This window comes from Stegostoma tigrinum, chromosome 7 (assembly GCF_030684315.1).
Source record: "Stegostoma tigrinum isolate sSteTig4 chromosome 7, sSteTig4.hap1, whole genome shotgun sequence".
NCBI classification, from domain to species: Eukaryota; Metazoa; Chordata; class Chondrichthyes; order Orectolobiformes; family Stegostomatidae; genus Stegostoma; species Stegostoma tigrinum.
The window spans coordinates 2,520,763-2,545,586 of NC_081360.1; the positions used below are offsets into that span (position 1 = coordinate 2,520,763).

The 24,824-nt window shown below is 41.3% G+C and overlaps 1 protein-coding gene across 1 annotated transcript; it reads left to right on the plus strand.

The window, feature by feature from the left end:
- The first annotated feature begins 1,459 nt into the window (after nucleotides 1-1,459).
- LOC125454401 (probable G-protein coupled receptor 139) lies at nucleotides 1,460-12,243 on the plus strand. The gene is made up of 2 exons (XM_048535116.2): nucleotides 1,460-1,577; nucleotides 9,462-12,243. Exons 1-2 carry the CDS (start codon nucleotides 1,460-1,462, stop codon nucleotides 10,361-10,363), a joined length of 1,020 nt encoding a protein of 339 aa, XP_048391073.2. The 3' UTR covers nucleotides 10,364-12,243.
- Nucleotides 12,244-24,824: the final 12,581 nt, after the last annotated feature.

Consider the following 24,824-nt stretch of genomic DNA (forward strand, 5'->3'; position numbering starts at 1 on the left):
TACGGCAGACATCTATCGTGTGTGTACTGACAATCTAGACATGTGCTACTTTCCAACTTTCTCCTATGCATTCATGGGAAAAGGGCAGTAGGCTTGGATGTATTGCCCATCCCTAATTACCCAGTGTCTTTCATCTTGCTGTGGGTCTGGAGTTGTATGTAGGCCAATCTGGGTACAGATGGCAATTTTCTTTCCTAACAGGTGTTCATGAACCAGATGGGTTTTTTCCTGACAATTGAAATGGTATCATAATCATCATTACAGTTAATTCCAGAGACTTTTAAAAAATGAATTCAAGTTTCACTATCTGCTGTAGTGGAATCGAGATAGCTCATCCACAGAATGTTGCTTGTGTCTCTGGATTAACAGTCGAGCAAAAATATGATTAAGCCGTCATCTGCACCATATCATTGAATATTATGACATCTCAAGAGCTTACGCATTACTTAAAATTGTTAAACTTATCTGCCTCGACCAACCTCCCGTGCAGTGCAGCCCAGAAACTGACGGACCTCTTTTTTTTTTTCAAAGCCCCTCTAAATGGCCTGAATTTCAACTTAAAATGATGCCCCTTGTCATTGAGCATCAACTAATGAGAAAAGCGGAATTGTAACAATCCTAATGTCCCTCGTATTCATATACACCTCCCGTACATCCTTACTCAACTTCCTCTGATTCATAGAAACAACACAAGCTTCTCCAAACCTTCTTTATGGATGAATGGCTTCATCCCAGACATCATCCCAGCAAATCCCCTGTTGACCTCCTAAGCATTCAAAGCTGTCCTATGGAGGAGTGACAAGAAGTGCATATAGTACTCTCGCTGCAATCTGACCGAAGTCCTGTACACATAACTTCACTGATTTTATAATCTTGTATTAAAATGTATTGTCTCAATTTGATGCAGATTCTATATTCATAGGAAGCCCTATACTATATGGAGGATTTGACACAGTTGATCAGTCTCTATCAGGTTGAGGATCTATAGGTAATGGGGATGTGTTCCTGTGTCCCATTTTAGAGGACAGATGCAAATATGCACACTCATTAAAATTAAATGAATGCCTGACACTAAATTTGCAGCCAAACACCAGAGTGTCGTATGATCAAAATGAAACAGGGTTATTCACATTTCGAATCCTGTTACCAAATAGCCATAGTTAAATGTCAGATGTAAATGAAACAATACAAAATCGAGATATACGGCTGACGTAGTGGATAACATTAAATTGACAGAATGTAATTTTTCACTTTGCATTAATTAATTACTGCGTCCCAGGGCTAAACATTTTGCCCACAACAGGGAATTAATTGATTGCTGTAATCTGTTTTCGTTTGGAATTTGTTTTCTTAAAAATAACAATGCATAAAGAGTGAAAATGCTGTAACCTCGTCATGGTGGATGTGATCCCTCAGGGTATAAATTAAAGACACAAACAATGTATGAGATCAAATCTTAATGCAAAGAGGTTACCTGCAGGACGCAAGCACAAAGTACTTCACACAGAAAATGACTGAAGCATTGTACAGGGTTGCTAAAATATTTTACACAATTCTTGCTGCTATTGGTGTTTTTGGTAAGTTTATAGAGCCATGGAAGTTGTGTAATCTTTGTAAACGCTAAGGTCCAATTTTACACGGTGGCCGATGATATTCCTTTGCCACACAGGGGTCAGCATAATGTGAAAACTCAATCAGTATTATTATTTTGTTTGATTTCAAGTATCGTTAAATATCTCCGTGGTTTAATTCTATGTAACTTACAGTATGTACTTCTGTCAGAGCTTCTACCTGTTTCAGGATCCTATATTCACCTGTCATTGTAGGTGTTGCTGCCTCTCTACTTTTGGGAAGGGTCCTCTCTCACGTTCTAGAAACTGTGACCAGTATGCCTTGGCTCTGTACTCTCATGCATTACTGAGTGCGATGTTGACTGCATGCCTAGAATTCGTTTCTCATGCGAATGTGCTGTGCTTCCCTCACCTACTACCCAATGTTGCTCACTGTCAGTCTCCGTTTCCCTCTCTTGTCTATTCCACTGGGTGCTGCTGACAACCTGTCATAATTTCCTTCTGTTCGCCTGCTCGTCTAGGTTCTATTGACTGTGTGTCTCAACTTCATTTACTTGTCTGCTCCTCTAGGCGCTTTTGACTGCTTATCCCGATCTTTCTCTGACTGCCACCCTTAGATGCTGTTGTCTGCGTGTCTTAATATTCTTTCTCTCACCACCTGCTTTAAATCTGGGAGTGTCCTAATTCCTAATTTAGGCAGACAATTATTTTAATATATTTGATTAAGCGTATTGACAAGCAATATTTAACTGTAACTAACTTATATAACGTAAGGAACAATATCACTCCCGATCAAGGATAATACTTTATTGATCTCAGAACCATACTGAAATATAGTAGATACAATGGGCCACTGCAATTTTTGTTAGTGTGGTATTCATCTCTCATAACTTACAGTTTCTCTCAGTAAGATGTAGGATGTCTCCCACAGTTCCTCAAAAATAAAAGACTTGTGCATATGAACTCAACCTCCAGCTTCGTGCATATGGGTTTTTGTCCATGCTGCTGTTCTACGTTTTTGATTTACATTTCATCAAACACTCATCTGATCCCTTCTAATCCATGGACATGGGACAAGCGCTCATGCTGTTAGAATAGTCTAAACAAATTGTGAGGGTATTGATGGTTTTGTCATCTTCATACCATTTACAGTTAACATGCCTTTGTTCTATGTTGTCAGAAACTTCCCACTTGTCGGGCATACAGGAAAGGTGCAATGCTGTCTCAACATTTACTTTTCTTTATTGAGTGCTCCCATTTGGCTTAAGGGGACAAGAATGATGTCTGAGCTTCTAACAAGAAAATATCCTTAGTTCCTCTCACAACTATTTCTTCACTTACTATTGTTTTAAATTGCCTGTTTGTACCCATAATGTATTGTTTTTGTGTTCCAGGAAACATATGAGAACACTAAGAACGATTGACATGAAACTTTGGGTGGCTATACTTCTTTCTTCTTCTTTTATTAATTGTAAGAATTTTAACAGCCTTGCGCTGAATAAATGTTGAAACTTCGTATAGTCCCTTTAGAGTCCCTTTATTCATTTGCATGATTCATTTGTGGATGTCGGAGGGTTGGCCAGAATTTATTGGCCATCCCTAGTTGACCTTGAGGATATGGCCATGAGCTGTTTCTTGAACGACTTCAGTCCATCAGCTTGGGTTGACCCACAATGCCATTAGGGAGTGAATTCCAGGATTTTAACCCTCGGAGCGGGGGATCAATGATGGTAACACAATTAAATGTCAAGTGGTCATGGTTAGTTTGCATCTTATTGGTGATGGTGACAGCCTAACACTTGTGTGGTGTGAATGTTACTTGCCACTTGTTAACGCGAGCCTGGATAATGTCTGGTTGGTGTTACGTTTGAACATGGGCTGTATCAGTATCTGAGGTGTCTGAATGATGCTGAACAGTTACTTTGAAAGGAACGGTGATTCATTTCCAAATTAGGATAGTGAGTGGCTTTGAAACTGAAGGTGCTGGTGTTCATGCATATCTGCTGCCATTTGTATTCTAGATGCAAGTAGTCATCAGTTTGGAAGGTGCTGTCTGAGGATATTTGGTGAATTTCTCCGGTCCATCTTGTGGCTGATCCTCGATATTGGAGGGAGCGAATGCTTGTCGTGCAATTCTAATTTTAAAAAAGGCTACTTTGTCGTGGATGGTTTCAAACTTCTTGTGTTGTTGGAACTACACTTATCCTATAAATTCATCATACTCCTGACTTGTGCCTCGTAGATCATGAGCAGATTGGGCATCAGAACGTGTTTTATGTGCTGCAGTATTCCCAAAATTTATTGACCATTCCTAGTTGCATTTGATAACATAGTGGTGAGCCGCCTCCTTGAGCCACTGTTGTTGATTAAAATCCACAATGCCATTAGAAAGGGAAGCCTAGGATTTGAAACTAGCAAAAGTGAAGGAATGCCGATATATTTCCAACTTCGGATGGCGAGTGGCTTGGGTGGCAGCTTGAAGCTGGTGGCATTCCCATCTTGTGCTCTTGTCCTTCTAGATGGAAGTGGTCGTCAGTTTGGGAGGTGCTATCTGAGGAATCTTTGGTAAATTTCTGTAGTGCATCTTGTAGATAGAACACACTGCTGCTACTGAGGGTTGGTGGTGGAAGGAATGGATGTTTGTGGATGCAGTGCCAATCAGGTGGATTGCCAATTCCTGGATGGTGTCAAACTTCCTGAGTGCTGTTGGGGCTGCATTCATTCAGGCAAGTGGGGAGTATACCATCACACTCCTGATGAGTGCCTTGTACATGACGGACAGGTTTTGAGCAATCAGGAGGTGAGTTACTCACCAGAGAATTCCTAGCCTCTGACCTGCTCTTGTAGCCACTACATTCATGTGTGGGTCCAGTTGAGCTATTGATCAATGATAACTTCCTGGATGTTGATAGTGGGCAATTCAATGATTTGAAAATTTGAATCTCAAGTGGCAGTGGTTCGTTTGTCTCTTACTGGTGATGGTCATAGTCTGCATTTTGTATGGCGTGAATTTTAATTGCCACTTGTCAGCCCAAGCCTGGATATTGCCCAGATTACATTGCATTTAAACATGAACTACTTTGGTGCCTGAGGACTTGTTATTGGTGCTGAAAATTGTGCAATCATCGATAACCTTGGCATTACTCAGCATGTTATTGCTGAGCAGTGTTGCTTGACTGTACTGTTGGTGACATCTGCCCTCACTTTACTGATGAGTCTTTGTGTTAAGTCCACTTGAGCTTCTGGTCAATAATAACTCCAGGATGTTGATAGTGGAGCATTCAATATGGCAACACTATTGAATGTCAAGGGGTGGTAGTTAGTGTATCTCTTATTGGTGGTTATTGTAGCCTGGCATTTGTGTGGCATGATTGTTACTTGCTAATTGTCAGGTCAAACTTGAATGTTGTCCAGATCTTGTTGAATTTGAACATGGACTACTTCAGATTCTGAAGAGAGACAAATGGTGTTGAACACTGTGCAATAATCGGCAAACAGCTTCGCATCTGACTTTATGATGGAGTGAAAGTCATTAGTGAAGCAGCTTAAGATATTTGGGCCTCTGACATTACCTTGAGGACCTCCTGCAGGTATGAACTGAAGGTGAGACGTCATCGTCTTCGTCACAGTTGCCAGATATTTTCCCAATTATTCAATCCTTACACTCATTGTGACAGTTCCATTATCAAGCAGAAAATTCAGCCTCAACATTCTGTCCCATTTGGTACAGTGACATGGAACATTTAACTCTTCACTTTCTGCTGTCCAAAATTGTAAATCCGTCTTCCTCACCGTGTCTTGTCAAGCCCAAATGATCAAGATTAATTTGTGTAATGCCCCTTCCCGGACCTTCTCAAGAACAGTTCCAACTCATTTAGTGTTGTTGTAATCCTGTGCAAAAAAATTGAGTTTGGTTTGATGATGATTATGCCGATTATGATCATAGTGCATGACTGTCATCAAATTAGTAATCCTGATATGTACTTAATGGTGGATGCCTCCAGCTGATTTGTAAGCAAAATAAGAAGAGTATTTGTTATTTTGCACTTTCTGGTTTTATTGGTGCTTATGTACATATTGCAATGATGCTGCCAGGTTAAAAAAAAGAATGGCCTGGGCTTTTCATTTGAAGAGTGGTTGTAAAGGCAGAGGTAAAGTACTGGCTACTGAAAACAGCTTAAGTAAGTAACTTAGGAGGCCATTAGGATTTTAAAAAAACAGTTGTATTAATGGAAGGAGAGTGGCCAGCTCTCTTTCTAGTTTCTTTTCCACAGCTGCAGTAGTAAGACTGCGTGATAACAGGGTGAGAATGCCACAAGTTGAAGCAAGAAGAGAAATAGAGAATAAAGACAATCAAGCTGAAGTAGAATTATCAGAGACCACGCTTGATCAAATAGTAAATACAAGATAAGAATGGATATAGAACAAATTGTATATTTTGTTTTAGTTCAGAGAGATTAACTGAATTACAACTGAAAGATGAAAACAAAGTAGAAAAAAAATTAACAATCACAATTTTGATAGTGGAGGTAAAGTGTTAGTGACACCTCTCATGAAAGGTGAGCTTTTTTTTCATGTGGAGGGTGATTATGTATGGAATGAGCTCCAGAGGAAATGGTGGAGGCTGTTACAATTACAGCATTCAAAAGGAACCTGGATGGGCACATGAGTAGTGATAATGGGAACTGCAGATGCTGGAGAATCCAAGATAATAAAGTGTGAAGCTGGATGAACACAGCAGGCCCAGCAGCATCTCAGGAGCACAAAAGCTGACATTTCACGCCTAAACCCTTCATTAGAGAGGGGGATGGGGAAAGGGTTCTGAAATAAATAGGGAGAGAGGGGGAGGCACATGAATAGGAAGGGTTTAGAGAGCTATAGGCTGAATGCTGGCAGATGCTGTACATCTGAATGACTCTGTGAGTCTACGATTATACGTGGACAATTGCAAAGTCAATGCAGTTACAAAATCTGATTCTAATCCTAGTCCACATTTGGAAGGCTGTATTAAAGATAAGCAACTTATATTTTTAAGTTGGACTTACTCCGTCCTTTATGCGAAAGAATGATGACAATTTTGGTTTTAGTGCAACTGAATGGATTACAGAAACTTACAGTCATGCCATTTCATTTGAAAAATTTGCCAGCCACTTCTCAAATACGAACCAATAAAATAATTTCTGGATTTTTAACCACACTTGGAAGGAACATTTGCAACATTTATTGGTATTGTTTGATCGACTTTGGGAGGCAGGAGTGCTGAAAAATCTGGCTAACAACGTATTTCTCCAAGCCCAGTCATGTTCCTGGGCCATGTTATTCGACATGGACAGATAGTCCCAAGGACTGCGAAAACAGAGGCTATTGAGGAGTTTCCCATATCATCGAGAAAATGAGCATTACTATGGAGCCCGGGATTGAGTGCGCTTTATTGGACGTTCTTACCTAATTTTAGCGGTAAGCTTATTTCACTGACTGACTTAGTGAAGAAGTGCTGAAAATTTCAGAGGAAAGGCCGACTGTCAGAAGCATTTCAAAGACTGTGTTAACCACTGCCCCAGTGTTCATAACATCTAATTATGTAAAGTCATTCAAGGTGATTACCGATGCAAGTGATATGGGTGTTGGTGCTGTACTCTTACAAGAAGACAATGAGAGATAAAAATACCTAATGGGTATTTTGTCAGAAAATTGAATATTCATCAAATGATCGCAAATGAAACCTTAATTTTGGTGTTGACTTTGTAAAAATCTGCCTGGGACAATTGTATATATTGATTAAAAGTCCATTAATGGTTTTGGACAAATTTACAGACAAAATTTTCAAACTGTTTAGATGGAGATTATTATTCCAGCCATTGAGTTTGAAAATTATACATGTCGTAGGACAAAAAACCATAATTGCTGATGGTTTACTGCAACTTTGATGAAGAGAGACAGCGGCATTCAGTGGCAGGAGTAAATGGACTGAAATGGAATTTAGTAGTGAATACTTGCATCCTTAGAATTAAGGTAATGTATACGTTTTGTCATGTACTAATTGTGTAAGATAGAGGGTTTTATAAATAAAGTCATCTTTCTACATTGATGGTTTTTTTTAAGAGAAGGGTGGAATGACAACGCTGTCACTTTAAAAGAAAGTTACTTTGTCCTTTTCTTTGAAGAGTGGTTGCAAAGGCAGATGTGCCAAGCTGGCTATTGAAAACCACTTAAGTAAATAACTGAGGATACTTTTGTTTTTGGAAACAGTTGTAACAATTGAAAGGAGGTTGCCAGCTCTCACAGACCAAGCGTAATAGTTGATATTTTTTAGCCATAGCAATCACAAGCTCTTTGGTGTCCCAGAAGAGTGGGAAGTTTCAGCATATGATTCCTAGCTGCTACTTTCTCTGGATTTGAGAAATGCATATAAGAATCTGCGTCTGAATTTACCTTTTGGAAAGATGTGTTTATGGGATGTTACCATATTGGACAGCTAATGGGTCGTGTATCTGTTATTTTGTTTAGCTTCCAGTTAACAGTTAAGTTATTTGAATTCCTCTTTGTTTTTAAATTATCTCTGTTCTACTTAACATTGAGTAGTTTGACCAGTCGCATCACATCTGGATTACACACTTCACATCTACCCAAAAAATAATTTTAAAAAGAGTCTTGGCTATCTTATTAAAGTATTTTGAGTTCGTCTGATCTGGAGCATGGCAATAATGGCTTTTTTTTCCGTTCTTGACAGAAATGTGAAGAAATTTATCTATGGGATTGACTCTTAAATTATTGAAATGCCCTTAATGATTTGGATTCGAACAAGCTGTGTCTTTCAAACAGTTTCAAAACATAATTCTACCTCACTTGCTGAACTCTTGTTCTATCTATTTTCCATTCCTTACTCTCTTGAATGAAGTTAAAACAGTGATAGACCTGCATTTTGATATGAACAGTGCTGTGTTGTTGCAATTCAACGCTGATAATGAAAACTTCAGACCATATTTACTGTTCTCAGTCTCTGTGATGATTTTTACTGTTAATGCAACAAATCTGCAAGAGAATCACAGGTAGTAGCGAGAATTCTGATTGATTTTAGTGGTGGGAGACGCTACTAGGACACAGCTGAGAGGGTGATTAATACCACTAAGGTCGACCATCATGTTTCCTGAACTTTGAAATTTTATTCTTGTTCCCTCATTTCATCTCACCGTATGATGTATCTGATTCTGGGATTTGTGCCTCAATCTGAATATAAGATCTGACACTGGTTATCATGTTTGAACTTGAGAAGCGAGCCTTATCTCAGGGAGGGAGAGGTGTCTGCTAATGGAAGAGGTTATGTGCAGAGGATACAAACCTGTAATTTTGTTGCATGTGGGGAGTTGCAATCTCAGGTCTTCTTTGGGAATATTGACAATCCCAGACAATGTCATTAATGCATCCATGGCTTCTAAGCTACACAACAGTTCAATTCTGCAGTGTGTGCAATCTTTGGAAAGGTGTGTTGTCCAGGCTTGGGATTGGTAATTGTTCTGTTTACCACTCCAAGCTAATTTTCCTGGAGTTTTACTTTTGCAGAAAACAGGCTATTCAGAACAAACCCTGGAAAAGAAATCCGAGAATTGCAGCTTCACTATGTTTTGTTGTTGTTGTTTCCAAACATTCTTCTTTAAGTGATTGTGTAAGAAATCCTGTCTGGCATTGTGAAACTCCACGGTGAGTTTGTTATCAAAGGATTGTCTTGCTGGGAGGCACTTTAATATCTGAAGTTTAAACTCTAATGACCATTCGCCAATATGCAGTGACTAACTCCTGTTTTACTGTCAAAAATCTTGTTATTACTGTATGTGTTTGTACGGGATACTTTGCTTAATAACTTCCATGGTTTTTCTTTTATCCATGTTACAGTTAATTTAATGGGAATCATGGTCCTATCCCGTGGCAAGTGTGGCCTCTCCACATGCACTACTCGCTACTTGGTGGCAATGGCAATGGCAGATCTACTTTCTATTATCATGGTGGTCATACTTTGGGAGATCAGTTGGTATTATTTCCCTTGGACATTTTTGCATATCACTCCTGTGTGTACATCAGTTGCAGTCTTGATGTCTGTGGCCGTAGACTGTTCTGTCTGGTTCACTGTCACTTTCTCTTTTGATCGATTTGTAGCCATTTGTTGCCCAAAGCTGAAAACCAAATATTGCACCAAGAAATCTGCATCTGTAGCTCTAGCTGCAACCTGTATTTTGCTGTGCTTAAGGAACATACCCTTCTCCTTTATATATGAGCCTTGGAAGGTAATCAACAATGTTCCATGGTACTGTGATCCAAAGCCAAGCTATTATACTGATCCTGGATGGGTGGCATTTGATTTGTTTGATAAAATTATCAATCCTTTAATCCCTTTTGCACTAATCCTATTAGTCAATGCTCTGATGGTAAGACACATTGTAGTAACTAGCCGTGTCCGTAAGGAACTGAGGAGTCAGATCAAGGGGGATAATCATTTTGATCCAGAGATGGAGAGCAGAAAGAAGTCTATGATTTTGGTCTTCACAATTTCTGGCAGTTTCATCATCCTGTGGCTGCTGTCTGTCATTGAATTAATTTATCATAAAATTATGCAAAAAGATCCTGAGGATTACAATGATTCTGAATATATACTTCTACAAGTCAGTCAGATGCTGCGGAATTTAAACAGTTCTACAAATGCATTTATTTATGGGATTACTCAGACCAAGTTCAGGCAGCAGCTCAACAGTGCAGTTAAATATCCATTCACAGCAATCATGCGACTAATGAAGAAATAAAACAACTGACACCTATCAAAATTCACACCTGTATTTGTGTGCACATCCAGCAGAATATATGCTAGTGTTTGACTTTATTGTGTGCATTAGCCAGAGCACTTATGCATTTCTCTTTCTGTGTATCTGAGTTTGTCTGTCTCTGTGCCTTTAATATATGTGCGCTATGTTCATCAGTTTGTACCTTTTGATTTTATCTGCTGCATTTTGTTTTGGTCTGCCTATTTAAAAACAAGAAAAATTACTCCCAGGTCATTGGTGCTGCTGGTTGGCCAGCATTTATTTCCCATTCTTGATCACGGTTGAGAAGGCTTGACGAGCCAAAGGGCCTGTTCCTGTGTTGTCATTTTCTTTGTTTTTTGTGATGGTGAGTTGCCATCTTGAACCTTTGCAACCTAAGTGCTTTATGTTGGCCACAATGCCCTTTGGGAGAGAATTCTAGAATTTTGACACAGAAGCAGCGAGGTAACCTTGATATACTTCCAGGTCAGAATGGTGAGTAGCTCGCACAGGAATATGCATTTTGCAGTGTCCTCATGTATCTGTTGCTCTTGTCCTTCCAAATGGAAGTGGTAATGGGTTTGCAGGTATTGCCATTGAGGGGGGATCGATATCCCGGAAGCCCCTCCCTAATGACATTGTTGGTCAAACCGCAACAGGTGGGCTGCATTGATTCAAGAAGGCAGCTCACGAACATTTTTTCAATGGCAGCGCCATACAGGCAACAACTGGTGGCCAGGCAGTGATACAAACATCTCACAACTGATTTCTAAAAAGCCAGGCAGACTGAATCAAATGGGCTGAAGACTGGTATCTGTGATTCTGGGGGCCACTGGAAGGCGCTGACCTGCATCATCTACTTGGTGCTTCTGGCTGAAGATTGCTGCAAATGCTTCAGCCTTATCTTTTGCACTGATGACCTGGGCAGTTCTATTATTGAAGATAGGGTATTTTTTGAGTGCCTGGCTCATTATGTGTGGATGCATGTCCAACTGGAAGTGTTTACCAGGCGTTTTTGTTATTGTGTTCTCTGTTTTGTTTTGTCATTGCTTCTGCCTCTGTCTCTTTATTTGTTAGTTCATGTGGCTGCCTCAGTTAATTTAGCTTTTAGCGCTCGTGTGTTTCCGTCTTCGGTGGGAGTCTACCTTAGTTTTTACATTGCTGACAGTTAATGTGCACGCACATGTATGCGAGGATAAGAAATATAATGTCATTGTCTGTGAATATGCATATGTGTGCATATTTGTGCGTACGTGCATGTGTGTGTGTCAGAGAGAATGCTAAGAACATCAAGTTTGTGTGTGGCTATGTATGCATGACATCACGTATATCTGTTTGCATTTTTGTGTTTCTCCTCTCACCTCTGTGTCTATTTATTGCTCTGTTTGTGTCTCAGTTCTGTTTACATACATAAGTGTGTACTAAATAAAAACTGAAAGAACTGAGGATGCTGTAAATCAGAAACAAAACAGAAGGTGCATGAATAGCTCAGTAAATGTGGCACCATCTGTGAAAAGAACCAGAGTTGATGTTTCGGGTCTAATAACCATTCTTCAGAAGGCTGTGTATTTATATGGCTTTCTCTCTGAATTTGTATGTTTGCATTTATGTATGTTTGTGCAATGGAATATCTGTGTTTACCAGGTTAATGAGTTAGAAACATAGAAACTAGGAGCAAGAGAAGCAACAGTACACCTTTATTCCTTTAAAATCTAAACAAATGAAACTAAGCCTTTCTTGAATAAATTAAATGCCTTCACTAGCATTGATGAATTCCAGTGGATTGCCACTCTTTGAATGACTAACTCTTTCCTCAATGCTGTCACACATCGTCGACCACTTATAGTGTGAATGTGTCCACTGGGTCCAGAGTCTCCAGCATAGAGCCATAATGTCTTAGAAATGTGTAGCACGGAAGCAAGTCATTCAGCCCGACTTGTCCGTGCAGCCCAGGTTTCATAAACTGACTGATTCCATTTGCCTGCATTTGGACCATATCATTTTTACACTTTCCGATTTATATGTATGCGTCCGAATGTATTTTAAGTGTTGCATTGAACAAACCTGCACCACTTCTTACGATAGTTTGTTACAAATCCACACGACACTCTCTGCAGCTAAAAAAAAATACTCCAGGTCCCTTTTAAATGTTCTTCCCTCTTGCCTTAAACAGATGTAAGATGTAAGAAAGAAAAGGGTGGATATTATGTCTACTGGAATAATGATAGCAACAGAACTCAGAAAAAGAATCTATCGCAAATGCAGGAGGTAGACTAAGGATAGAATAAGGAAGGCTAAAAGGAATCATGAGGAAAGGATGGTAGGCTATACTAAAACAAATAGTAAAATGTTGTTCAAATATATTAATACTAAAAACAAATAGCGAAAGGTAGAGTAGGGTCGTTAAGAAATGTGCAAGGTAAACTGCTCATTGCAGCAAAGAGTATGACAAAGGTGCTAATGAATGCTTTCCTTCTGTGTTTGCTAAATTAGAGCATTGTGACAATAGCCTAGTTGGAATGTGGGTGATGAGCAACTGAGTGGTACAGTGATAGTTGAAACAGAGGTGCTTAAAAGGCTGGCAGCACTCCAGGTACAGAAGTAGCCAAGCCCTGGGATCCATCCTGGATTGCTCATTGTGGCAAGGGAACAAATGGCAGAGCTGTTCACAAAGTTCCATGCCTGACTAGAGACAGATTTAGCTGTTATTTAAGAAATAGGCAACTCAGGAAACTACAAATGTGTCGGCTTGACTTCAATCATAGAGAAACTGATGGAAGCCATGATACAGGATAAGATAAATATACACTTAGAAAAGGATGTGTTAATACTTGACAGTCAACCTGGCCTTGTCAAATTTATATCATGCTTATCAAATTTAATTGAGTTCTTTGGCGATATGACACAGGCAGTGAAAGAGGATAGCGGTGAAGATGTTGTATATTTGGACTTTTACAAACATTTGATATAGTGTCATGTGGTTGCTTGTTGAGCAAATTAGAACTGTTTGGAATTGATGAGTCTTTCACAGCATGGATCAGAAATTGGCTATCAGATAGAAAACAGAGAGTAGGTACAGATGGGCATTTGTCACTCTGGAAAAAAGTTGAAAATGGTGGCCCAAGACACTAGTGTTGGGACCCTTGTTTATTTCTGACTTGGAGATGGGTGTCAAGGGATTTTTCTAAATTTTCAGATGACACAGATACCCAGATAGTTCAATTCTCCAATGTATCACTTTCAATTGCTTATTCAGCTTGCTCTTGAAACTTACAGGATCCACCTCCACCACTTTCCCAGGCATCACATTCCCAGTCCTTGATAGCTCTCTGAAGTTTCTTCTCATCTCACTCCTTGAATATTTGCTGAAAATCTTGACATTGTGACCCCTTATTACTGACTTACAAATTGGTAGAACAGAATATCCTTCTTTACCTGTTGATATTGGTCGTGATCTTGAACACGTCCCTGTAGTCACCTTTTCATCTTCCCTGTTGGAAGGAGAATTATGCCACTTTCTCTGGTATCACTTTGTATCTAAAATCCTTCAATCATGATATCATTCTAATAAACCTGCATTGCACTCTCTCCAGGACTTTAAAATCCAAGATATACGGAACATAAGGTCCCAGTACTGAATAAAATGCTCTAACTGTGGTTTCACCAGTGATTTGTGTAGCATCACATTCTCACTTTTATGCTTCATACTTCTATTTATAAACCCAAGGATCCCATAAGTCTTCTGAACAACTCTTTCAACTTGCCTGGCCACCTTCACAGAATTATGTACTTGAACACCAAGATCCCTCTGCTCATTTCCTCCCCTCAAAGTTATACTATCGAGCCTGTATTGTCAGTCCCTGACTCTTCTGCCAAAATACAAGACATCACACTTAGAGTCATATATTCGTGGAGTCATATAGTGCAGAAAATCCCTTTAGCACATTGAGTCTGCGCCAGCAATAACAACAACTAAAGGCATGTTAATGTTAATTTCTTGCACTTGTCCCATATCCATGAAGGTTAAAATACTTCAAGTGTTGATTTTTTTTTTTAAAGTTTATAAGGTTTTTATCACCCATTCCTTTTCTAGGTAATGCATTCCATATTCTCACTCTGCTCTGAGTGAAAAAAAGATTTTTTTTCCCTCTCAAATCTCCTTTGGATTTCCTGCCCATTGTTCTAAAACCATACCCTCCCATGGTTGACCCATCAACCATTGAGAATAGCTGGCCCCTATTCATGCTGACAATATCCCTCATGATCTTATACACCTCAATGATGTATAATATCCTTCTACTGCAACCTTTTGTGTCCTAATACTAAGGCAGTTTCTGATCCATATTTCCAGGTTTCCCTGAATTCCATGGGCTTTAACCTTCTCATTCAGTCTCACATGTGTTAACTTGTCCAACGCTTTTCTAAAAACCATCTTAACTACATCAACTGAACTTTCCTGATCCACACACTTGATCACACTTGCAAAAAAAACTAACAAATTTGTTAGGCGCAACTGCTGTTCCCAATGGACATTAATTCGCTCCTCAGAATTTTTGCCAAATGATTCCTGACTGATAACTTGAGAGTGACTAGTCTGCATAATGTGTTCATTTTAACACTCTTCTTAAAAGGTGGGACCATATTAGCCAGCCTGTAATCTTCTTGCTCTTTTACCGTGACTGTGGAGGGATTAAATTAAATGGTATCACAGCCCCTACGATTTCCTGCCTCACTTGGCACAAGCAGCCTAGGATGCAATTCATTGGGCCAGGGGCTACATTCGTTTTTAAGTCCATCAGAGCCTCTAATAAATTTTCCTTTTTTTTGGCTTTTGTGTCTACCTCCTAGCTTCTTTTCTTACAGAAATGTCCAAAACTCCCAGCCTCAGCACGCCATGGCTTAGCTTCCTGGCATGGTGGTCACCCGACTAGTCTCCAGCATGGTGTAGTGGTCTCCCAACCCGACTTAGTGGTGCCCTGGCCTGGCACTGTGGTCTTATGGCCTGGCTTGGACTTCTCCCTGCCCCACCTGGTAGTCTTTCAGCCCAGCAGGGTGGTCTCTAGGCCTGCTATGGTGGTCTCTTGCCGCGGTGTGGTGGACGTTTGGCCCTGCTTGGCAGTCTCTTGACTTGGCGGGATGGTGTTCCAGTGGCCTGTGGCTGCTTTTTCGCATAGCATGGCTTCAGCATCAGCTTCCAAGGTGATTTGAGAGCAGTTGTATTGGCCTCAAGAGCCTCGACTTGAAACCTGGTAGTATGGACTCATTGCCTATTGCTGACTGGAGGATAGCAGAAAGTATTGCAAAGGCAAAGTTTTGAACTTTTTATGTATCTAATTTATAACTTACTCCTATGACCTGCAATTCTGGATTTTTTATTTCTTTATTTTTCTAATTTCTTTTTATTTCTATTTCTTTTTCCCTGAGAACTTGTACTGAAGAATCTGTACTGAGGTATTGTATACCAAAGATGGAGCCATCATTGGCAAATTGTAAATTTTTCACTGTGCTCATTTGAGTCTGTGTCAATAAAGTTAATTCAATTCAATTCATTTCCTAATTCAATCTGTGAAAGTTCTTCCCAGTCCTCTGCAATCGCTGAAACTATAACACTTGTCCATTTACTTCCTTCCTCCTCACTATCCAAAGTCCCAAGCTACAGCTTTCAGATGAAACAATTATTTACCTTTGTTTCTCTCAAACTGCTCTCCTTTCTTCAGTCAAGAGATAAAGGTGTTGCTGACTAGGCCAGTGTTAATTATCCATCCCTAATTGTATAGAGGGCAATTGAGAGTCAACAACATTGCTGTGGCTCTGGAGTCACATTTAGGCCAGACCAGGTAAGGATGGCAATTTCCATCCCTAAAGGTCATTAATGAACTTGATAGGCTTTTTCCTGGCAATCGGCAATGGAGTCATTGGTCATGAGTAGACTCTTAACTCCAGCTATTTATTGAATTCAAATTCCACCATCTGCCATGGTGAAATTCGAACACAGCTCTCCAAAACATTATCGATGTCTCTGGATTAACCATCCAGTGATAATACCACTAGGCCATTGCCTCCCTAGTCTATTGAATTTGCCACTCACAATGTGGTCTCCACTACATTGTGGAAACAAAGCACACACTGGGTGGCCATTTTGCACAACACCTACATTCTGTCTACAAAAGCGACCTTGATCTTCCAGTTGCCTCCCATTTCAACACTCAACCGTGTTGCCTGTCCCTCATCTCTGTCTCAGGCTTGCTGCAGTGCTCTAATGAAGATTTGCACAAACTACAAGAACAACAACTCATTTTCCACTTGTGACGCTGCAGCCTTCTGGGTTCAACATCAAGTTCAATAATTTTGTAGCTTGAACACCTTCTCCTATGGCCTTACTCCAACCTCCACACACCAGGCCTTGTCATCACATAGGGTGCTACCACACACAACTCAAGTCAGCTATTTATAGATCCCATTTGCAGCTGGTTCATTGTCCAAGGCTAACTTTGCCTTTACCTTTCTCTGTCCACTTATGCTTCTCTCTCTTTGGGCTTGTCTCCAACTATCATTTACTCCTCCTTTTCCCTCTACCCAAAACTATATTCTGCATAAATGTCAACGTTTTCATAGCTACCGTCAGATCCAGGAGGGGTTACTGGACCTGAAACCTTAAATCTGCTTTCTCTTCACAGATGCTGGCGGAATTGTTGAATTTTTCCAACAATTTCTGTACTTGTTTCTATTTATTCATGCATTTATTTTCTGGGTGCTTGCCAAGTTACTATTCATCTCAACATACCACCCCATTTGCTTTAATTTGACACTTTAATCACTTACATGGGACTTTGTCAAAAGCCTGCTGAAAGTACAAACAAATGACATCAACTGGCTTCCCTTATCAATTGTACTTGTAATGACCTTGAAGAATTCCAAGATTTGTCTCAATCACCAAGGTTGAAAGCTTTGATTCTGCCACTATCTTTAAGTGCTGTATTGTAAATTAATTAACAACTGATGCTATCATCTTTCCTACAACTGATGTAAGACTCACTGACAAATAATTCCTTTTGTTCCTTCTACCTTCGTTTTAAAATATTTGTTATGTCAGCTATACTCCAGTCTGTAAGCACTGATACAGATTCTAAATAATTTTGGAAGATGACCATGAATGTACCCAGTATTTCTACAATTGCTTACATTAAAGCTCTCTGAATTACCGTCCAGCTGCCAAGTTAGTTTAGCACTCTCGCAATGTTGTTTGTGATATACCCCGCAAGAAAAGAAATCCCAGCTCTGTTCAGGTGCAGTCCTTTTAGTTTTATGCGCTGGCTTCACCAGAAACAGTTCCAGCACCCCAAGAATCTGAAGCACTCACTCTTTTACTATATTTAACGACATAAATTCATCTGCCTTATCCTCCTATTTCTTGCAGGTGGCTCTGGGAGCAATCCTGAGATTATGCAATAGAAACATTAACTAAATATCAAAGCATTATTCAACAATTCTGCCTTTCTAGGGTGTAAATGGGGGTCAACTTGCTAATTTTCTACCTAGCTTCCTGAATTATGGCTGCAGAGCCACAACTCCCTTCCTAAATAAATCATTGATACACTGCTCACCCTTCTTCAAACTAATCATATGATCCCTAAGGTGTGGAAACAGGCCATTGGGCTCAAAAAGCCCACACCAGTTCTCCAAAGAGCCTCCATCTGGACTCACCAACTGCCTCCATCCCCTAATTACCATTGATAGCTAGCCTACTATGCACAGCCCTGGACAGTTCTCCTGAACTGCATATAGTTGGGCTATGGGAGGAAACTGGAGCACCCAACGTAAACCCACACTGACACGGGGAGAATGTGTAAATTCCATACAGGCAGTCGCCTAAGGTTGGGGTTGATCCTGGGTGCTTGGTACTGTGAGGCAGCAGTGCTAACCACTGAGCCACCATGCTACCCATGGCGCTGTATAGCTACATGGTGAAATCCTTGTCCCTGGTACTAACAAGACAACATAGCATGCGGGAGTCATGCTGATAGCAACAAAAAGTCACAGTGGGAATCCTTTATGGATTGGAAAGTTCAATTAAACACCATTGACGTGGACTTGGAAATTATCTGTCTAGATACATAGAACATAGAACATAGAACAGTACAGCACAGAACAGGCCCTTCAGCCCACAATGTTGTGCCGACCATTGATCCTCATGTATGCACCCTCAAATTTCTGTGACCATATGCATGTCCAGCAGTCTCTTAAATGACCCCAATGACCTTGCTTCCACAACTGCTGCTGGCAACGCATTCCATGCTCTCACAACTCTCTGCGTAAAGAACCTGCCTCTGACATCCCCTCTATACTTTCCACCAACCAGCTTAAAACTATGACCCCTCGTGCTAGCCATTTCTGCCCTGGGAAATAGTCTCTGGCTGTCAACTCTATCTATGCCTCTCATTATCTTGTATACCTCAATTAGGTCTCCTCTCCTCCTCCTTTTCTCCAATGAAAAGAGACCGAGCTCAGTCAACCTCTCTTCATACAAATTAAATGGCGCCTTCGTGCCTGACTCTACCACCTCCACTGGCAAAATGTTCCAGGCACCCACCACCCTCTGCGTAAAGAACTTTCCACGCTTATCTCCCTTAAACATTTCCTGTCTCACCTTAAATTGTGACCCCAAATAACTGAGTCTCCTACTCTGAGAAAAAGTTTCTTGCTATCCACCCTGTCTACACCTCTCATGATTTTGTAGACCTCAATCAGGTTCCCCCTCAACCTCTGTCTTTCCAATGTAAATCCTTTGGGAGTGATGAGTAAATATGTCCCTCTGAGACAGGCAAGAAGGGGTAAGATAAAGGAACCTTGGATGACGAGAGCGGTGGAGCTTCTTGTGAAAAGGAAGAAGGTAGCTTACATAAGGTGGAGGAAGCTAGGGTCAAGTTCAGCTAGAGAGGATTACATGCAGGCAAGGAAGGAGCTCAAAAATGGTCTGAGGAGTGCCAGGAGGGGGCACGAGGAAGGCTTGGCAGAAGGAATCCGGGAAAACACAAAGGCATTTTACACTTACGTGAGGAATAAGAGAATGATCAAAGAAAGAGTAGGGCCGATCAGGGATAGCATAGGGAACTTGTGTGTGGAGCCTGAGGAGGTAGGGGAAGCCCTAAATGAGTTTTTTGCTTCTGTCTTTACGAAAGAAACGAACTTTGTAGTGAATGAATCCTTTGAAGAGCAGGTGTGCATGCTGGAATGGATAGAGATAGAGGAAGCTGATGTGCTGAAAATTTTGTCAAACATTAAGATTGACAAGTCGCCAGGCCCGGACCAGATTTGTCCTCGGCTGCTTTGGGAAGCGAGAAATGCAATTGCTTTGCCACTTGCGAAGATCTTTGCATCCTCGCTCTCCACTGGAGTCGTACCTGAGGACTGGAGAGAGGCAAATGTAATTCCTCTCTTCAAGAAAGGAAATAGGGAAATCCCCGGCAATTATAGACCGGTAAGTCTCACGTCTGTCGTCTGCAAGGTGTTAGAAAGGATTCTGAGGGATAAGATTTATGACCATCTGGAAGAGCATGGCTTGATCAAATACAGTCAACACGGCTTTGTGAGGGGTAGGTCATGCCTTACAAACCTTATTGAGTTTTTTGAGGATGTGACTAGAAAAGTTGATGAGGGTCGAGCTGTGGATGTGGTGTATATGGACTTCAGTAAGGCATTTGATAAGGTTCCCCATGGTAGGCTCATTCAGAAGGTCAGGAGGAATGGGATACAGGGGAACTTAGCTGCTTGGATACAGAATTGGCTGGCCAACAGAAGACAGCGAGTGGTAGTAGAAGGAAAATATTCTGCCTGGAAGTCAGTGGTGAGTGGGGTTCCACAGGGCTTTGTCCTTGGGCCTCTACTGTTTGTAATTTTTATTAATGACTTGGATGAGGGGATTGAAGGATGGGTCAGCAAGTTTGCAGACGACACAGGTCGGAGGTGTCGTTGACAGTGTAGAGGGCTGTTGTAGGCTGCAGCGGGACATTGACAGGATGCAGAGATGGGCTGAGAGGTGGCAGATGGAGTTCAACCTGGATAAATGCGAGGTGATGCATTTTGGAAGGTTGAATATGAAAGCTGAGTACAGGATTAAGGATAGGATTCTTGGCAGCGTGGAGGAACAGAGGGATCTTGGTGTGCAGATACATAGATCCCTTAAAATGGCCACCCAAGTGGACAGGGTTGTTAAGAAAGCATATGGTGTTTTGGCTTTCATTAACAGGGGGATTGAGTTTAAGAGTCGTGAGATCTTGTTGCAGCTCTATAAAACTTTGGTTAGACCGCACTTGGAATACTGCGTCCAGTTCTGGGCGCCCAATTATAGGAAAGATGTGGATGCTTTGGAGAGGGTTCAGAGGAGGTTTACCAGGATGCTGCCTGGACTGGAGGGCTTATCTTACGAAGAGAGGTTGACTGAGCTCGGTCTCTTTTCATTGGAGAAAAGGAGGAGGAGAGGGGACCTAATTGAGGTATACAAGATAATGAGAGGCATAGATAGAGTTGATAGCCAGAGACTATTTCCCAGGGCAGAAATGGCTAGCACGAGGGGTCATAGTTTTAAGCTGGTTGGTGGAAAGTATAGAGGGGATGTCAGAGGCAGGTTCTTTACGCAGAGAGTTGTGAGAGCATGGAATGCGTTGCCAGCAGCAGTTGTGGAAGCAAGGTCATTGGGGTCATTTAAGAGACTGCTGGACATGTATATGGTCACAGAAATTTGAGGGTGCATACATGAGGATCAATGGTCGGCACAACATTGTGGGCTGAAGGGCCTGTTCTGTGCTGTTACTGTTCTATGTTCTAAATAATCCTAATCTACTCAACCTCTTTTCATAGCTAGCACTCTCTATATCCGGCAACATTCTGGTGAACATCCTCTGCACCCTCTCCAAAGCATTCACATCCTTTTGGTAACGTGGTGACAATTGTACAGAGTATTCCAAAAGAGGTCAAACCAAAGTCCTATACAACTGTAAAATGACCTGCAAACTCTTGTACTCAATATCCCGTTGGATGAATGAAAGCTTGCCGTATGCCTTCTTGGCTACTCTCTAGACCTGCGTTGCCACCTTCAGGGTACAATGGACCTGAACACCCAGATCTCTCTGCGCATCAATTTTCCCCAGGGCTTTTCCATTTACTGTATAGTTTACTCTTGAATTGGATCTTCCAAAGTGCATTGCCTTGCATTTGCCTGGATTGAACGCCATCTGCCATTTCTCTGCCCAACTCTCCAAACTATTTATATTCTGCTGCATTTTCTGACAATCCCCTTCACTATCTGCTACTCCACCAATCTTAGTGTCATCAGCAAACTTGCTAATCAGATCATATATACCTTCCTCCAGACCAATTATGTATATCGCAAACAACAGTGGTCTCAATATGGACCCTGTGAAACACCACTGGTCACAGTTACCCATTTTGAGAAACTCCCTTCCACTACAACTCTCTGTCTCCTATTGCCCAGCCAGTCCTCTATCCATCTAGCAAGTACTCCCTGGACACCATGCAACTTCACTTTCTCCATCAGCCTACCATGGGGAACATTATCAAATGCCTTACTGAAGTCTATGTATATGAGATCCACAGCCCTTTCCTCATCTATCAGCTTTGTCACTTCCCTATGTCCTGCCCTTGTTTGTTCCACCAAAATATAGTACTATTTCACCAAATTGAACTCCATTTGCAACTGCTTGGCACATTTTTTTTTACTTTTTGTTCACTTGAGGAACGTAGGCATCACTGGTGCGTCAGCATGTACTGGCGGGCTCTAACTGCCCTTGAACTATGAAGCCATTTCAAAGGCAAGTTGAAAATCAACCACATTGCTGTGGGCCTGGAGTCACATGAAGGCAAAATCAGGTAAGGCATACAGATTTCATTCCCTGAGTGGCATTAGCGACGCAGATGAGATTTTTTTGTGACAATTGACAACAGTTTCTTGATTAAAGATGTCTTAAAACTGAGTCAAAATTCAACCATCTTCTCGTGGTAGGATTCATACCCAGGTCCCCAGAACATTAGAAACAGAAGCATAAATTTTCCTAAAAAAAAGTGCTGGTCTGACAATATCTGTGGAGGGAAGTCAGAGTTAACGTTTCTGGTTTAGTTAAGTTTCCTCATAACTCTGAGGAAAGGTCTCACAACCCACTTCCGCCAATGGCATAACGTTACTTCCGCTGCTGCAAACCATGCCGTTGTTGCTGGCAATCGTACCATTGACGCCATCGCTGGCAGCGTGAGCCCTGCTGATGCTGCTCCTGCTGCCCACTTCAAGGACAATGACGATGACGCCAATGTTGCCACTCTCACTTCCGCCCAAGATGCCAAAGAGAGCCACACCTGACATCAGAGATAACAAGCTGTGGAGCTGGATGAATGTAACGGGCCCACGGGTATCAGAGGAGCAGGAAAGTTGAAGTTTTGGGTCTGGACCCTTCCTCAGAATTGAAGATTTCTAACTCAAAAACAAAACCAATTTTACAATCAATGGAATTTGAGACCATCTATCTGATCCAAGTTCCCCGTCGAGAAGGTGATATTTTCCCTTCTATTGAACTGCTGCAGACAAGGTGGTGAAAGCACAACCACAATGCTTTCTGATGAAGATGGGATTTTTATCCTGCAACAATCCAGAAACAGCACTTAACGTCCGAATCAGAATTTGAAGGAGATTTGGAGATAATGTTTCTGAACACCTGCTACTCTTGGCTTTCCATGTTGCGGAGGTGACAGGTTTTGACAAAACCTATGTTGAGGTTCAAATATATGAATCCTCTTTACTAACTTCCCAAACTGTCTTGTCCAGGCCCAGTTCTACTGGTATGTTTCATTTCCTTATGGACGCTAGCATATAGTTGCATTTTTATCACCATCCAGCGAGTTCACAGACTCTTTTTCACGTGCTGACCGCATGAAATACAAGATTCATTCGGCTCAGTTACACAGTCTATTTTTGTATTTTTGTGATTTCTCTCTCTCATTCCTTTTTTTTCAATTCTAAACATCAGATATTGGGTGGAGAGGATGTGTAAATGGAAAGCCCAAATATCACATCAGGATCTGAGAGTGATGCTTGATTCCTTGGGATCTGAATATCAACGGCCTTTGATCATGGAAATAGAAAGCACCATGTTCTGAGTGTGGACAAGGCTACAGTTGATCATCTGGGTTGTCAAACACAAATGAAATTACACTGTGGAGAAATCGTGTAAATGTCACAAAGGATTCAGTGACCTCTATGAGCTGGAATGTCATTGACACAGTCATACAGGGAAGAGGCCATTCTGCTGTATTGAATACGGTGAAGCATTTGTTCATTCATTCACCCTGCTGACACACCAGTGGGTTCACACTGGAGAGAGGCCATTTACCTGTCCTATGTGTGGGAAGAGATGTATGTTTTTATCTGTGATGCTGAGACACCAGCAAGTTCACAATGATGAGAAACAGGATAAGAGCTTTCATATTATGATGCGATTAGACACGAGTTAGGAAGCATGGACTGGGAGCAGTTGTTCCATGGTAAGGGAACTATAGACATGTGGAGATGGTTTAAGGAACAGTTGTTGGGAGTGATGAGTAAATATGTCCCTCTGAGACAGGCAAGAAGGGGTAAGATAAAGGAACCTTGGATGACGAGAGCGGTGGAGCTTCTAGTGAAAAGGAAGAAGGTAGCTTACATAAGGTGGAGGAAGCTAGGGTCAAGTTCAGCTAGAGAGGATTACATGCAGGCAAGGAAGGAGCTCAAAAATGGTCTGAGGAGAGCCAGGAGGGGGCACGAGAAAGGCTTGGCAGAAGGAATCCGGGAAAACACAAAGGCATTTTACACTTACGTGAGGAATAAGAGAATGGTCAAAGAAAGAGTAGGGCCGATCAGGGATAGCATAGGGAACTTGTGTGTGGAGCCTGAGGAGGTAGGGGAAGCCCTAAATGAGTTTTTTGCTTCTGTCTTTACGAAAGAAACGACCTGTGTAGTGAATGAAACCTTTGAAGAGCAGGTGTGCATGCTGGAATGGATAGAGATAGAGGAAGCTGATGTACTGAAAATTTTGTCAAACATTAAGATTGACAAGTCGCCAGGCCCGGATCAGATTTGTCCTCGGCTGCTTTGGGAAGCGAGAAATGCAATTGCTTCGCCACTTGCGAAGATCTTTGCATCCTCGCTCTCCACTGGAGTCGTACCTGAGGACTGGAGAGAGGCAAATGTAATTCCTCTCTTCAAGAAAGGAAATAGGGAAATCCCCGGCAATTATAGACCGGTAAGTCTCACGTCTGTCGTCTGCAAGGTGTTAGAAAGGATTCTGAGGGATAAGATTTATGACCATCTGGAAGAGCATGGCTTGATCAAATACAGTCAACACGGCTTTGTGAGGGGTAGGTCATGCCTTACAAACCTTATCGAGTTTTTTGAGGATGTGACTAGTAAGGTTGATGAGGG